The sequence below is a fragment of the Eumetopias jubatus genome, unplaced genomic scaffold (assembly GCF_037043125.1).
Source record: "Eumetopias jubatus isolate StellerSeaLion01/CBP00866 unplaced genomic scaffold, mEumJub1_p1.0 scaffold_8, whole genome shotgun sequence".
Taxonomy (NCBI): domain Eukaryota; kingdom Metazoa; phylum Chordata; class Mammalia; order Carnivora; family Otariidae; genus Eumetopias; species Eumetopias jubatus.
The window spans coordinates 78,284,371-78,298,372 of record NW_028274814.1 but is presented as its reverse complement, the minus strand read 5'-3'; the positions used below and the strand labels follow the sequence as shown (position 1 = coordinate 78,298,372).

Sequence of the window (14,002 nt, the reverse complement as noted above, 5' to 3'; positions counted from 1 at the left end):
GTCGGCTTGAGATTCTCCCCCTCTGCCCCTCCCCTCCCCCACTCTCTCTCTCTCTCTCATTCTCTCTCAAAATAAATAAATATTTATTTTTGTAAAGGATTTTATTTTTTAAAAAAGATTTTATTTATTTATTCATGAGAGACAGAGAAGAGGGAGAGAGAGAGAGAGAGAGAGAGGCAGAGGGAGAAGCAGACTCCCAAGGAGCCGGGAGCCCGATGCGGGACTCGATCCCAGGACTCCGGGATCATGACCTGAGCCGAAGGCAGACGCTTTAACCATCTGAGCCACCCAGGCACCCTAAAGGATTTTATTATTATTTTTTAATATTTTATTTATTTATTTGACAGAGAGACACAACCAGAGAGGGAACACAAGCAGGGGGAGTGGGAGAGGGAGAAGGCTTCCCGTGGAGTAGGGACCCCGATGTGGGACTCGATCCCAGGACTCTGGGATCATGACCTGAGCCGAAGGCAGACGCTTAACAACCGAGCCACCCAGTTGCCCCAGTAAATAAATCTTTAAAAATATAAAACGAGGGGTGCCTGGGTGGCTTAGTCGGTTAAGCGTCTGCCTTAGACTCAGGTCATGATCTCAGGGTCCTGGGATCAAGCCCCACATCAGGCTCCCTGCTCCATGGGAAGCCTGCTTCTCCCTCTGCCCGCAGCTCCCCCTGCTTCTGTTCCCTCTCTCACTGTCTCTCTCTGTCAAATAAATAAATAAAATATTTTTTAAAAAATAAAATAAAATAAAATAAATAAAAATATAAAACGAAATGAAAGAGAAAGAATAATTGATCAGCCAATATCAGTCTATTAAGCCAAAATTGAATGTGGTAACATGAGCAACTCAGTCAATAAGAATTGTTACTATGTGCCCAGAATGATCTTGGTCAGAGAGGTGCCCAATGTGGTCATTGGTGGGGCAGGAATGGTTCTTCAGGCCTCCAGATGACTGTCCGAAATACCCCTTTGAGAGAGTCCTAATTTTCTACTCAACAGGCAGCAATCTGGTACCTCACTAGAAAAAAAGGGAGTGCCCTAGATAAGAGGACACAGGCATTCTGGGCAGTAGAAAGGGAATGCGATGGATACATTGGCATGGTAGGACCCAGATCAGACACTCAGGAATTATTGCAAGGCTTCCCTAGCATGTGAATATTTGGAGGTGCCCCGAGCAAGTCCAGTCCCCAAATTGACTAGACTGAGTGTTCTTCCCAGGATCATCTTTCTCAGTGGTGTTTGGGGAGGGAGCCAGATCATCTGCCTTCCTGTGGGCATACCTCTCTAGCCAAACTGTGAATTCACTTTCAAACTCATAATGATAGTTATTATGATGGCATTAATTCGGTGAGTAACAGCTTACATACATTATTGTATTCACTTCTCACAACAGTTGTGCAAAAATAAGTATTTGATTCCAGAAGGATTTAAGCAGGTCACAGGGACCACTGGAGGCCTGGGTTGTGAGGCTATGCAGCCAGAAACAATGCCTCAAATCACAGAAGCAAGCTAGTGGGGACACTGTGGCAACTGCCACTGAACACTAGACCCTGCAATTTGCAGCCCAATGCTGACACCGACACAGGTGCTGGAAGGCCCTCCTGGCACCACTGCCATGGGCTGTCCTGGACCTCAATCTTCCTGCCAGCAGCCACAAAGAATGGCAGACATCTGCCACCATGTTGTTCCAGCCATTTCATAGAAGAGAAACCGAGGCTCAGAGTAGTGAATTAAACCACTTAAGATCACATAAGATCGGGCGCCTGGGTGGCTCAGTTGGTTAAGCGACTGCCTTCGGCTCAGGTCATGATCCTGGAGTCCCGGGATTGAGTCCCGCATCGGGCTCCCTGCTCAGAGGGGAGTCTGCTTCTCCCTCTGACCCTCTTTCCTCTCATGCCTTCTATCTCTCATTCTCTCTCTCTCAAATAAATAAAATCTTAAAAAAAAAAAGATCACATAAGATCACACAACCTCTTTGACACCAGGTCTGCTTGACTGCAAAGTCCATGTTCTTTCCACTGTGTTTTGCTGCCGTGAACCACTATTTACTTCTCCAGGCTGCTGCTTCTCAGCCTGTAGTCTGGAGAAAATTGTGATATCAGCTGATCACCAAGGTCCTCTGGCTCCAGTAGGTTATAATTCACTTATTTTGCATACTGCTGGTTATGGTCCCTGGATTGAGCAAGTTCCCCTGAGGGGAGATAAGTACTTCCCATTTTCCTGAAATGGACTGGTATTTATCATCTCCATACTAGCAGAAGCCAAGAGTAGGTGTAGGAGTGAGGGGAGAACCAGACATAGGGAACACGCGAGGAAGACACCTGCATGTGTATCCTGGTTATTTTTCTGTGGAGTGCCTAGAGACACATATCCTTCAATGGCTCATCAACATGTGAATATCTGGGAGGTGCCCCAAAATCCACATGTCAAAAATAAATACATTAACTCAGTATTCTCTCCTCTTACCCCCACTAAAAAATTCCTGTTCTTCCCCCCATGTCTTCTAATCCTACTCACAGAATTGCCATCGCCCTTCCCTTTGTCTCCTTTAATCAGGTCATCAACTTCACAACTTCGATCTAGAACACCTTCTCTATGAGTCTTCACTACCCTTTCTGTTGTTACCTGGTCCAGGCCCTCATCTCCTTTCTGGGTATTTTTTCTCCTAATAGACCCTCCACCGCCAGCCCCAACCTCTCTTGGTCCTACGTCCTCTATAGGGCCACCGGTGTGACCTCATAAAGCACAGCTCTCCTTGAGGTACTGACTCTCCCCATCTCCCCACCAAGTTAATGGCAAAGATCCCATTGCTCACTGCAGTGCTACCAAAACCTTGTACTGTTTTCATGACAATGTCCATAGTGTCTTTCCACCCATATAAATGTTTAATATTCTTCTCAAATTCTTTTTTTAAAAAGATTTTATTTATTTATTTGACAGAGAGAGACACAGTGAGAGAGGGAACACAAGCAGGGGTAGAGGGAAAGGGAGAAGCAGGCTTCCCACCAAGCAGGGAGCCCGATGCGGGGCTCGATCCCAGGACCCCGGGATCATGACCTGAGCCGAAGGCAGTCACTTAACCAGCTGAGCCACCCAGGCGCCCCTCTTCTCGAATTCTATTGGCTTTTCTTACTACCAGGTTTAGCTTCTGTGCAAGAGTATTTGTGAAGTCATAGTTTTGGCATTATATTGTTTTTCCCACCACACATTAAAAATTACGTAAGAAAACAAAATTTTAAAGTGTGTGTGTTACCTGAATCATCTCACATACCACCACTAGTGGTGTATTTTGAGAACCCTGGATACTGAATAAAGGTCAAATTCTTTTAGTAAACTCTACCCACAATGTGGGGCTTGAGCTCATGACCCCGAGATCAAGAGTTGCATGCTCTACCAACTGAGACAGGCAGGCACCCCAAATCAAATTCCTTTTTTTTTTTTTGAGAGAGAGAGAGAGAGAGAGAGCACGTGCATGGGGGTGAAGGAGGAGCAGAGGGAGAGGGAGAGAGAGAATCTTAAGCAGACTCCAGGTCCAGCACGGAGCCCCATGTGGAGCTTGATCTCACGACTCTGAGATCATGACCTGAGCTGAAATCAAGAGTCAGATGCTTAACCAACTGAGCCACCCAGGCGCCCCACAAATCAGATTCTTAAAGCTGGCATTCAAAGACCTCCCTGATTTGATCCCAGTCTAATATCCAGGTTTAATTTCCAGACAGCCCATATACACAGAGTGCTGCAGGGTCCACTCTGTATTTCCGGACGCACAGTCTTCCCTTAACTTTTTGCTTTTTTCCCTAGGGCTTTCTCAAGCTTTAAGGCCCGGCTCAATTATCAAGTACCATGTGAAATCTCAGATCTTTCCAGACAGAAACAAGCCCCCTTCCTTCTGTCCTTCCTTCCTTCCCTCCTTCCTTTTCTTCCTTCCTTCCTTTCCTCCCTTCTTCTCTTCCTTATTTTCTTTCTTTTTTTTTCTTGAGAATGGTTTCTTCCTCTATGCTTCTAGCTACTCATACGGTGATGTAAGGCTTAATATAATTTTGCCTCTAATCTTTTACTTGATAATTTTCCCTCTATAACATTAACATTCAGAGGTATATCATTCAGAGTCCTTGGGGAAAACAGATTGCACACTCAAATGGGGGAACTGAGGAAAATATAACAAGAGAGCTGTTCATATGTTCATAAAGTTGTGGGTAGGGTTAAAGAATATCTACCAGAGTGGTGAAACATTGAGTCTGGCATCAGTGAGGAACACTAGAAGGAACCCCTAGGCCTGAAGGGGCCAGGGAAGGAAGGGTTACAAGAACCCAGAAAGATCTGTAACGAGCTGTAGTTGGAGGAAAGGGCCACCCAACAGGGTCTGTGGCCTCTGGTAACCACAGGAGTGTGTCCAAGAGACACAACAGAAGAGTTGCCAGTTCAACCCACAGAACCAGGAGAAAGAATACATTGTTTTTTTTAAACTACCAAGTTTTTGTCATCATTGTTGCTGTTTTTAAGTAATCTCTATGCCCAACGTAGGCTCAAACTCGTGATCCTGAGACCCAAAGTTGCATGCTCTACAGACTGAGCCAGCCAGGTGTCCCTGGAACCGATACTTTTTAAAAAATAATTTATGTATTTATTTTAGAGAACGAGAGCATGAGAAGGGGGAGGGGTAGAGGGAGACAGAAAGGGAGAGAGAATCTCCAGCACACTCCCCACTGAGCGCAGAGCCTGACACAGGGCTCAATCCCAGGACCCCAAGATCACCACCTGAGGTGAAACCAAGAGTTGGTCACTTAACCGACTGAGCCACTCAGGTGCCCCGGAACCCATACTTTTGATACAAACATAGTAAAAATGTTTTCACTTTTCATAGAGATACTTAAAACAGTTTCCTGAGAGCATTTAATCTTTATTTTATCTCAGTTGTTTGAGACATAGCAAAATATATGATGCTGTCTCTAGAAATTTTATTCCAAGCCCATTTACCTGCCATTAGAATAGTTTACTTTCTTTAGTTGATCCTATATTTGTATATCTGTGATCTTTACAAAGTAACCATTTATGCATTACTCTCTAAGGTGATTAATATTTAATAAACTAATATCTTGGTCCTGAGGTGTGCAGGTCTTGTGGATTGGCTCACTGAACATTTATTCCTTTTTTTTTTTAACACTGTTTGTCTTTTGTTTTTAGCAGTTTATCTATTTATTTATTTAACAGGGAGAGAGAGATAGAGTAAGAGAGCACAAGCAGGGGGAGCAGCAGGGAGAGGGAGAGGGAGAAGCAGGCTTCCCACCAAGCAGGGAGCCCAATGCGGGGCTCAATCCCAGGACCCTGGGACCATGACCTGAGCTGAAGGCAGGCACTTAACCGTCTGAGCCACCCAGGCGCCCCTGAATCACCTTCTCTTTTGCCTTCCTTTATTATTGAGGGTAGAAAAGAAAATGCTAAAATTTCCGGGCTCCCTTGCATCTAGAGATGGCCGTATAATAGTTCGGTTTGAGGAGATGTAGGTGAAAATCTGCTGTGAGATCTTCTTTCCCTGTATAAAAAGAAAAAGCCACAAGAGGAAGAAGCCCTTTGTCTTAGCCCTTTTGCTTTCCTCCTGATTGAAAACAAGAGAATTTGAGAATGATTTAATAAAGAACCTATTTACAAAGGTATAGGGAAACTACAGGGGTACAGCAGTACCCTAAGGTGAGTATCAGAGAAGCTGTCACCAATAAAGGCCGGAAGCAACTAGAAACAAAACAAGAGATGTGTGTGTGTGTGTGTGGGGGGTATTGGAGGAGTGACTTGAGGGGTGCTAGGACCTTCAGTGGGGGTCACAGATACTCTCCCCACTCCATCTGACCTTCTGTGAGGGCTTCACTTAGGCTGAACTCTGCTGGGATCCAGGGGGCAAGGTCTGCCTCCTGGAAACAAATCTGGGTGGAAAAGAATAGAGAGTTAATCCGGAAAGAAAAACAGCACAAAAGGCATCTCATTTATCTTTACATCCATATTGTGCAACAGGTGGTGCAAGTGTGAGTATCTGGTACAAAGTAGGAGATGAATAGATTTTTATTGAATTTCACTGAATATAGTTCTTTGTTCTACCCTGCAGTGCTTAAGACCCAATCTGGAATCTCCACCAACCTCACTCAGGCCAAATAATTCAACATAAAATTGCTGGTCTGCAAGGAACTTCATTTAGCCAGTTGAAAAGCTTTTTGGGTCCCTTTCTGAGGCCAGAGTAAGTGGCTCTTTGAAACAACTTTTGTATATTTGGACTTTCTAAAGCATTAGATAGTTCCACAGTTATACAAAGCCTGTCTTCCGGTACAGTCTAACTGCTACATACCTACTTCATGAAGCCCTTCCAGAAGAACTACCTTCTGTGTGCTATCTATATGGCTAAGTCTCAGTTTCCACATCTGTAAGATAAGGGTGATAATAACTACCCATCATTCAAGCCTCAGGTACAAATGTCACCTCCTCAGGCTTTCTAGGATACCATATAAAAGAAGGGGCATACCGCACCCCATTACTCTCTAGCCCATTAATACCTTGTTTTTCCTCCCACTGCAGTTATTACTTTTTTATTGTAGTTTATTTATTGTTCATTTGTAGATTTTTGGTCTTCTCCCAAAAGAATACTTGCTCCTTGTGAGCAAAGACCTTGTCTGTGTTGTTTGCTGCTCTATTCCCAGCATCTAGAAGGGTGCATGGGGTATGATGGTTGTTTGATAAATATTTGTAGATGAATGGATAAAAAATACCAATTACCAACTTTAGGGCTGTTGTGAATATTAAATGAGATAACAATGAAATGCACCTGGCACAAAGTAGAACTCCATAAACCTGTTTTCTTTCTTCTTTTTCCCTCCCTGACCTGCTATATCCAATCCTTTAGCAAATCAGATTGACCTCAGCCTCAAAATGTATCCAAAATTCTCTACTTCATTCATCTCTGCCACTCTAGTCAAGCCCCCTTCACCTCTCACCTGGACTACAAGTAAGTCTCCTAGCTGATCTGCCTTCTTCCCCTCTTGCTCTTGTCCCCCTCATTCTTCACAATGAGAGAAATTTATTTATTTATTTTTAACCAGGGAAAACTTTTAGAAATACAGTTCAGATATTCAGATCATCAACTGCTTTCTGGGTACCCAAACTTCTTTACATGGCCTGGCCCCTGCCATCCTCTTAGATTTCATCTGCTTTAGGTCCACACACACTCTCTCTCCCTCCCTTTCTCCTGAAATTTAACAAATTTATTTTCATCGTGGCACCCATAGCACTGATGGATTCTTCTGTCAGAACTTCACGCTAACTGGCTCCTTATTGTCTTTCAGACCTCAATTTATTTATTTATTTATTTTTAAAGATTTTATTTTTATTTATTTGACAGAGAGAGACACAGTGAGAGAGAGAACACAAACAGGGGGAGTGGAAGAGGGAGAAGCAGGCCTCCCGCTGAGCAGGGAGCCCGGCGGGCGGCGCGGGGCTCCATCCCAGGACCCTGGGACCATGACCTGAGCTGAAGGCAGACGCTTGACGACTGAGGCAGCCAGGCGCCCCTAGACCTCAATTTAAATAGGGATTCCTTTGAGAGGAAGTATTACTAATCTAATGTGGCCATTTCTTATTATACCACCTTTTATATCACTTAATACCATCTAATATTTCCTTGTTTATATGTTTGTCCCTTCCAACTAGGTTTTAAGCTTTGTGAGCACAGAGACGTCTGTCACGTTCTTCACTCTATCCCCAAAGCTAGAACAATGCCTGAAACACATAGCATATGCATAATAAATATTTGTTGAATAAATTAATGCATTTGATTATGATGATGACAACAAAATTTCAGACGACCTGGCCACAAATTCTAACGACTTTCTCAAGAATAAGAATCGCATTTCCGAAGATCCTGGTAGACTGGGGAAATCGACAATAAAAGATCTGGGGCCAAAGTCTGGGGGAAACAGAGGTAATATTTTGGAATTTGGGCCTTCCCCCCCATTCCAAGGATCTCAGAGACCTCGCAGAAGGGAAGCCTAGAATCTTCTGAGAAGAAATTCCAGCCCAGCCACAACGAATATTTTTCCATCCACGATTCTTCGCAGCCGCTTCTGCTAGGTTGAAAATGCGCAAACACCTCTAGGACCCCGGGCTCCTTTCTGTTTCTTTATGAATGAACCGGCTCTAGTCTGCGCAGGCGCAGCTCCAGGTTCTCCTGCTCCACGTGAGGCCCACCCTTCCCTCCCGCTGGCGGCCCCGCCCTTATTCTTTCTAATGAACCAATGGCGAGCGGCCTGGGGGGCGGAGCCCGGAGCGGCGCGGCACTGTAGATCCCCCGGCGCCCGGCTCCCTCGCGTTAGTCTTGCTGTGTTGTGATCACGTGGCCAGCTCCGGGCGCGGCGCTTGTTTTGGTTTCCCTCTAGCTTGTCCCTGGCAGCTTCGGGGTGAGCGACTTTGCTGTGCCGGTTGCTGCGCCTGCCTTACACTCTGATCTCCTCTGCTTAGGGCTCTTTCAGCCCGCAGTTCGGCAAGCCCCTCGGGGCCGGCTACTGCCATGCCGCTAGTTCGCTACAGGAAGGTGGTCATCCTCGGGTACCGCTCTGTAGGTGAGTCTCAGCCTTGGGGAGAGCACGGACGCACCGCGGCTTTGTGGCCAGAGGAGGCGCGCTGTCGCGGGAACGCGACCCAGAGAGGAATGGTGGCATCGCTAGAACGGGGTTGTAGGACGAGGATTGAAAGGATGGAGGAGGAAAGGCTGGGGTGGTGGTAGTGTGTGGAGGGCTGCAGGAAGTAGGAGCATGTAAGGGTTAATGTGGGCTTGGTTGCAGGAACACCAGAGTGGTCCCCTGTGTTAACCTGGGAGGGGTAGGGATGGGGTCAGGCTTTGATGACGGGGGCGCGGTCTGTGTGGGTGGCAAGTCTCAGGTGTCCGGGTGCGGGGCAGACCTGATCCTAGGGGAATCCCGGCTCTTCCCGGGGGTGGGGTGCGGAAAGGCGGCAGGAAAGGCTTCCTGCGGCGCTACTGAATGCATCCGGTGGCCAGGGTGCAGAGACCCAAGGCGAAAAGAGGGTGAGGGTAGGCTAAGGAAAAACATTGCATGGCACCCACAGGCTAGGGTGCTAATTTGGGGTCCTCTTTAGTCCTGGGCCACAGTCCGAAAGGACAGAGGATGTAAATGTGGATGGATGATTTGGATACAACTACCACTGCTTCCCACAGGGAAGACATCTTTGGCACATCAGTTTGTGGAGGGCGAGTTCCTGGAAGGCTATGATCCTACAGTGGAGAACAGTGAGTAGATTTCTCCCCTAGGGATGGAGCAGGGAGGTCTTTGTTGCCCCACCTAATTCTGTAATCTGGGGTTTTCCTGGTGCCAAGGGGCCGATTTAATTATCCATTAAATATAATCTCTTCTCTAGCAATCTTGTTCTATTAGTTGAGCTGGAGTGTGGATTTTGCAGGATACTGCATCCAGGATGGTGTAGATTAGACAATAAGAACCTTGACATTGTCTCTCCAGCTGCCTGGAGTGCTCCCTGGTCCTAGCCCATCTATATATCACCCCTAGAGTTAAGAACGCATCGGGGCACACATTGCTAGCCCTACAAGGCACCTCACAGTCAAGTTTTCTTTTCTTTTCAGCTTACAGCAAGATAGTGACTCTTGGCAAAGATGAGTTTCACCTACACCTGGTGGACACAGCAGGGCAGGTACCAGTTTGGGGTAGGGTAATCTAAATGTGGCAGTTCAGTAATGGGAGATGAAGTCTGGTTGCCTCCATGGCTCATCTATCTGTGAAGTAGTTTTAAAAGAAAAGCATTTTAGCAGCCGGTAGTGTGCAGTGCACATTGGAGCTACTCTGTAAATACTTGTCTAATAGAAATGACTGGAGTAGGGAGTGCCCCAGGGAGGGTCCCCAGGATGCAACCCACCAACCTTTGCCATCTGAGTGTTGTGTATCTAGGTGTTGATGTTTCTGTTTTTTGTCAGGATGAGTACAGCATTCTGCCCTATTCATTCATCATTGGGGTCCATGGTTATGTGCTTGTGTATTCTGTCACCTCTCTGCATAGGTAAGTGACCAAGGTTATGAGTGGGGGACTTGGGAGCATCTGAGGGCTGTCCCAGAATAAGTTTAAAGCTCCATTTCTTGTGTTTAAAGCTTCCAAGTCATTGAGAGTCTGTACCAAAAGCTACATGAAGGCCACGGGAAAACTCGGTAAGTGGCCCTGGGAGATAGAGACAGAGTATGGACATGAGGAGATGGAAGAGAGTGGAGGGTCCAAGTGAGGGAGGAGGCCAGGACAAATCCTGTCTGATCTGCTGGGGAGTTGTCCAGCCCCGATGTGAAGGGAGTTGGGTTCCAGGCAGACTGGGAGGGGATCCTGTAGTAACTGTTATTTCTTCACAGGCTGCCGGTGGTGCTAGTGGGAAACAAAGCAGATCTCTCTCCAGACAGGTACGGAGATCTCTATAGCTCAAGGCAAAGGAAAGTGAGATGGACTAGCAGTCAGTCAGGCTCTAGTCCTGGCTCTGCCACTGACTTGAATGAATCATTTCACCTCTTTTTGTTTCTAACTTGAAGGTTAAGGCAAGATAACCCTTCTATCGCAAAAGCTATAATTTCATATTTCAAGCCTCAGTCCTAGGCTTCTGAGTTCTCCTTTATTTTTCTCCTTCCCCAACCCACCTCCCAAACCTTAGAAACAGGATGGGTCAGAGGAAGTCTAGATTCTATAATGATTTTGCAGAGAACATGGGGACATTGCTATCTTCCATCTTTATGTTCCAAATTTGCTTCTAGGGAGGTCCAGGCAGTTGAAGGGAAGAAGCTGGCAGAGTCCTGGGGTGCGACATTTATGGAGTCATCTGCTCGAGAGAACCAGGTGCTTGGCCTGAAGCTTAGGGGCACAATCAGGGTAGCAGTGTTTTTCTTATGGCACTGCTTGGTGGTGAGGATGGTCGGGGAGTGGGGTATACACCTCAGAGCTGGGTTGTATTGGCAATGAACTGACTTTCCCCCCCCCACCCCGAATCTCTGTCCCTTGCAGCTGACTCGAGGCATCTTCACCAAAGTCATCCAGGAGATTGCCCGGGTAGAGAATTCCTATGGGCAAGAGCGCCGCTGCCGGCTCATGTGAGCCCTCAGGCATTGGGTAGCTGCCTTGATTCTGCCCCTGGCACTTGCCAGGCTCCAGCGGGTATAGGCCCTTAGGACTTCACGGGTATGGTTGCCAGCTGTGTCCCCGGTCCTCTGGTCACACAGTGTGGTACCCTCATGTTTGCACACTTTTCCAGGCTCTAATGGCCTGGTTGTCAATGTTTACAATGGGGCAAGGATGTCTCATGGGACTGGCCTCTAGTCCTCTGTTTTTGCTAAATGAATTGTTATAACCTGCAGGGTTGGGATACGAGTCCTAAGCATTGTTTATTTAGGACCCTGTCTTCTGTGCAGGTTTTGGGCGTTGGCTGGGTGAGGGGAGCTGGGGATTCCTGAAGTGGAGCTGGCTCCCTAGGGTGACAATGTATATATGCAAATAAACTGAGAAATCTTTTTGTCGCTGGCTTCTCTGTATGTGGGGAGAGCTCAGGGCCGATATCTCCTTTTCCAAGGAGTGGTGACTGTGACTTTTGGTGGGGAATCAGGGCTAACTCTTTCCTCCTACTTCATTCCTATTCCTCGTGCCTCACTCATTCAGGAGGACCGTTAGCCTAAGACTTACTGCTTAGTTTTTCTCACCTTTCTTTTCTGCTAGGTTCTCCTATGCCGGTACCAGTTGGCTGCCACTCCATCCAGGATTATAGACGCTCAAGGTCCCCTTAACTACAGAAATACCGCCCTCTAGTGGCCAGCTGCCGCATGCTGACCTACCTTCCCTCCTGGGGCCTTGGCATTCGCTGGCACTCAGAGGCTAAGGTTTGGGGAGGAAGGAAGCCCCTCATCCTAGTGATGTAATAATTGAGAAGGAGTGTAGAGGCAGGGACTGAAGCGTTGGTGAAGATTTTGGCTTTCTAAGAGAGTTGAGTAAAGTAAGAAATAATGCTGTGTATCCATCCTTCCACTCCCATGTCCCCAGAGCCTTTCATTAAGTCGATGTTCTTTGGTCTTTTCATACCTTGGGTGACCTTTTCACACCCTTCACACTTTTGGAATTGTGCCACTTTTTTAGGTGTGAAAGGGTATTGCTTCCGTTTTTGTTTTTTTTTAAGGTTATTTATTGAGAGAGAGAGCATGCGGGAGCATGTGCCTGAGCCTGGGGAGGGGGAGGGGCAGAGGGAGAGGGAGAGAGATACTCTCGAGATTCTGGGGGCTCGATCTCATGACCCTGAGATCATGACCTGAGCCAAAATTAAGAGCTGACTGCTCAACGGACTGAGCCAGCCAGGCGCCCCTACTTCTACTCTTTCTTCTTAACCTGCCATCTCAGTAAGAGGATGGACATTTCAGCTAGGAAGAATTGGTCCTAGCTGCCTCTACTTTTTCTGCTCATCCACCACCCCCATCAGACCTAGGTCCTAACTGGCCTAATACCTCCTCCAAGGACTTATGAGTGTTACTGGAATAGTATCCCTCACAGGGAGAACACAGACTTCTCTTGCCACGTGAGGGAGTCTGAGGTACCCTGTCCATGCACTTAGTTGGGGAGGATGGGCAAAATCTTAGCCGTGATCTTGCTGGAGCCCGACTCTTGGCTAGCTGGGCTTACAGTTGGGGCGATTGTGTGTCATGCTAGTTTTCGAAAGTTTTGCCGGCTGCTTTTGCATCTCTAATCTAGAATCTAAAAAATAAGGGCTGCTGGAAGAAGCATTCTCCAAAGAGCAATCTCAGTGGTTTAGGATTCTTTTTAGGGTTGTCACCACACTCTTTCCTTACATTAAAATGAGGTCCTTTTGCACATCTGACCTGGAATACTCACTATAGGTTGTCTATTGCCCTGCTGCCCTTTCCATGAGGTCTGGGATAGACTTACAAATGTTTGAAGTTTTCTAAAAGTGTATCAAGCAATCTCAAAGTCCTGATAAAAGTCACGAATAGTAGTTAGTGGCTAGGTTGGAATACTTTTCCACTTAGCTGTGTGACCTTGTGTAGTCACTTAACCTGGCTGAGCCTCAGTTTCTCATTTATGAAGTGCAGTTAAACCTTCATAAGGTTGAGAATTAAATTGGGGTGATATATGAAATGCTTAGCATAGTCTCTCATACATAATAAACCCTTAAGAAACAGTGGCTATAGTGTTATGGGAGGTCTTTTTGGTGAAGGTCAGCCTCCCAGCCTCTGGGTATAGAGTAGAGAGGGACCTTCCATTTTCCAACTTTTTTAAAATTAAAAAGTGTTTATTTATTTTTAAAGATTTTAAGTAATCTCTACACCCAATGTAGGACTCGAACTTGCAACCCCAAGATAAAGAGAGTGTGCTGTACTGACTGAGCCAGGCACGCACCCCCATTTTCCAACCTGTCTCAGTTAATTTATTCATTATAGCTGGGACAGGTGTGGGTCGCCCCTGGACTTTTTTTGCTGAACTAGAACTGCATGGTCAGTGCAGGGTATATGATGCCACTGTGTGGCTAGCACAGGATATGCCTAGTTCTGATCCCTCCTATGAACCTGACTGGTTGGTAGGGATTTAGGTTTTCTGCACTGTCCAATATGGAAGCCACACTTCACATAGTTTTAATTTAGTATTAAAATTAAACAAAAAGGTCCTCAGTTGCACCACCTACATTTCAAAGTGCTCAATAGCTACATGTGGCTAAGCCAAATTAGTGTAGCTCTAGTGCCATTTCCATCATTGCCGAAAATTCTATAGGACAACACTGTAAACCCTTTCCCACAAAACCAGCCCTGTACCTGATTTGCCTCTTTCTCCACATCCTCCTTAAAAAAAATTTTTTTATTATATAAATATATATAATCCTAGGAAAAACATGGCCATTGGTTTGACTCATGGATGTCACTTGATGTGGTCCGTTGGGAAATTTTGCCTATTTTATTTAGCCTCAATCTCAT

At 46.2% G+C, this 14,002-nt stretch overlaps 1 protein-coding gene across 1 annotated transcript; it reads left to right on the top strand.

Moving 5' to 3' along the window:
- Nucleotides 1–8,544: 8,544 nt before the first annotated feature.
- On the top strand, nt 8,545–11,506 carry RHEBL1 (RHEB like 1). The gene is made up of 8 exons (XM_028125726.2): nt 8,545–8,596; nt 9,211–9,282; nt 9,634–9,701; nt 9,982–10,064; nt 10,154–10,210; nt 10,403–10,450; nt 10,796–10,877; nt 11,043–11,506. Exons 1-8 carry the CDS (start codon nt 8,545–8,547, stop codon nt 11,130–11,132), a joined length of 552 nt encoding a protein of 183 aa, XP_027981527.1. The 3' UTR covers nt 11,133–11,506.
- The last annotated feature ends 2,496 nt before the right edge of the window (nt 11,507–14,002 follow it).